The sequence below is a fragment of the Rosa rugosa genome, chromosome 4, assembly GCF_958449725.1.
Source record: "Rosa rugosa chromosome 4, drRosRugo1.1, whole genome shotgun sequence".
Lineage (NCBI taxonomy): Eukaryota > Viridiplantae > Streptophyta > Magnoliopsida > Rosales > Rosaceae > Rosa > Rosa rugosa.
In genome coordinates, this window is record NC_084823.1 from 6,858,344 (window position 1) to 6,861,156 (window position 2,813).

General features: G+C 39.8%; 1 protein-coding gene across 1 annotated transcript; it reads left to right on the forward strand.

Annotated features, from left to right (window-relative positions):
* The first annotated feature begins 559 nt into the window (after window positions 1–559).
* On the forward strand, window positions 560–1,240 carry LOC133744240 (uncharacterized mitochondrial protein AtMg00810-like). The gene has a single exon (XM_062172378.1). The coding sequence runs from the start codon at window positions 560–562 to the stop codon at window positions 1,238–1,240; it is 681 nt and encodes a 226-aa protein (XP_062028362.1).
* Window positions 1,241–2,813: the final 1,573 nt, after the last annotated feature.

A 2,813-nucleotide genomic window follows, 5' to 3' on the forward strand; every position in this document is an offset into this window, starting at 1 on the left:
AAACGACCCATTGGCTGCAAGTGGGTTTATAAGGTGAAGTATAACCCAGATGGCACTGTCGAGCGTTACAAAGCACGCTTGGTGGCCAAAGAATATAGTCAAGTTGCAGGCGTTGATTACGGTGAAACTTTCGCACCTGTAGCTAAGCTTACTACTGTACGTGTCTTGTTGAGCCTTGCAGCCTTGAAAGGTTGGTATCTTTACCAGCTTGATGTTAACAACGCTTTCTTAAATGGCGATCTCACCGAAGACGTGTACATGAAGCTACCTCCTGGTTTTGGAGGTAAGGGGGAGACTCAGCATGTTAATTTGCAAACTACATAAGTCGTTATATGGCCTCAAGCAAGCTTCGAGACAATGGTTTCTGAAACTTTCAAGTGCATTACAAGCTGGTGGTTTCACACAATCTTGGTCTGATTATTCCATGTTCATTCGAAAGTTTCAAGACACGATCACAGTACTGCTTGTCTATGTAGATGATGTAATTGTTGCAGGGAATAACCTACAAGATATATAAGCCACAAAGCAGTTTTTATCCGCACGTTTTAAGCTCAAGGACATGGGAGCACTGCATTATTTCCTTGGGATTGAAGTGGCACGTTCACGGCAAGGCATAGTACTTTCACAACGCAAATATGCACTGAAGGTGCTTGAAGATGCTGGATTCTTGGGGGCCAAGCCATCCAAATACCCCATTGATCAGAACCTGGTCTTAACTAAAGATGAAGGAGTTTTGTTACAAGATGCCTCTCAGTATAGAAGACTCGTTGGTAGGCTCATTTACCTAACGATTACCAGACCTGATCTAGTTTATGCAGTACACATCCTAAGTCAATACATGGACAAGCCTCGGCAACCACATCTTGAAGCTGCTTATCGAGTTTTGAGATATGTCAAGAACACACCAGGGCAGGGAATTTTATTGCCTTCTCATGGACGCATAGAACTTACGGCCTATTGTGATGCTGAATGGGCGAGATGTAGAGATACTAGACACTCTACAACTGGATACTGCTTGTTTCTAGGCAAGGCACCGATTTCTTGGAAGAGTAAGAAGCAAGGAACTGTTTCTAGATCGAGTGCAGAAGCAAAATATAGATCAATGGCTACCACATGTTGTGAGATCACCTGGATATTAGCATTGTTACGTGATTTACATGTTGATCACAAAGAAGCAGTCCAGCTCTTTTGTGACAATAAGGCAGCAATCCACATTGCTTCAAACCCTGTGTTTCACTAGAGGACAAAGCACATTGACATTGATTGTCATGTTGTGCGCGAGAAGGTTCAGAGAGGGCTTGTGAAGACTATACATGTCAGGACCAATGAGCAGACAACAGATTTGTTCACCAAGCCTCTTGGTTTGAAGCAGTTTGCAGCTCTATTAGGCAAGTTGGGTGTTCTTAACATACACACCAACTTGAGGGGGAGTATTAAGGAATGAGATCGAAGATGATATACTAGGATATGATTGGTTAGCTAAAAAAATATGCATAGTTAGGTTTTGATTTCATACTATAGTTATTCCTACTTTTACGTAGGAAGATCTGCATGGAGTTGTATATAAAGTCTGTAATCTTCTTTGATTAATTATCAATAGAGAATATATTCATCTGCAATTTCCTTAGACACCGAAGAAGAAGGTGGGAGAGAAGCCTACGGGCTCAGCGTGTGTACTAGGGGGGAGTGACAGAGTAGTTTTCTCGTTCACCCATGAGTACGACCGCAATAGAGTGTTATGGGGTAGCCCTTGGCACTTTGATAAAGCGTTGTTCGCTGTTGCTGCCACGGATGGTAGGGAGGATCTCCTTCGAATTGACCTGAGATGGCAATTCTTTTGGATCCGGGCTTGGTTCATTCCGCCACTTTACATGGAGGAAGAGACTGGTTGGAGAATTGGCTAGCTTATCATGTTTCTTGTTTCTCGTACTATTCTTTTTAAAGCATTTCTACCAATATTTTGCTCCCTAACCTTGCAAAAGATAAACTATTTTGGCTCCCGAAAAATATTGAATGGGGTAGTTACCAACACTCAGCCTCTGAATCCGCCATTAATTGGCAGCAGCCTTCATGATCATGGACTTCTCGCTCTTTTGGTTCCAAATTTGTGATCCTCTGGTCATTCAATGATAATGAATGATTTGATACACGTACGTAACAAACATAATCTAACTTAACGTTATGAAAATAAGAAGTCACACCTACCACTTCAAACTTTAGTAAGTTTGGCGTGGGATAGCGTAACAAAGACCATATTTGCGAGAAAATGAGTTTCCAAATATATTGCATTCCCAATAATCACTTGGTAGGGCATGTATAAGAGGGGTTGTCTGTAGACTATAGTGTTATGAAGTATTGTAATTATAGAGACTAGAGTCGTTGGATTAGCTAATAAAGTATAACACATTTCAAATAATTTGCATTTTAACGATTTCTGACTTCAAAATTTCACTTCTATACTCTAGCGCTCTGTTTGGATAAGACAATATGGTGGCGTTCGGTAATGTTTTCAAGTCATCTTTTTCATTTTATAAAATGAAAATGGCTTGAAAATGCGTTCGTTGGTCTGTTTTAAAAAATACAGAAAATAAAAATTGAAAATGATTTTTTATTTTACTCGTAAAACAGGAAAACGACAAATAGACGTTTTCACCTTTTCATTCTCATATTTTAGAAAACACGGAGATATATGTATACATTTTCATTGTTTTTTGTATTTTCATACGGTAGTACCAGACTCGTTTTTGAAAATTGTTTTCGGAATAAACTACCGGACACATTTTCGGATCTCAAAAATCCAATCTTGTTTTCTC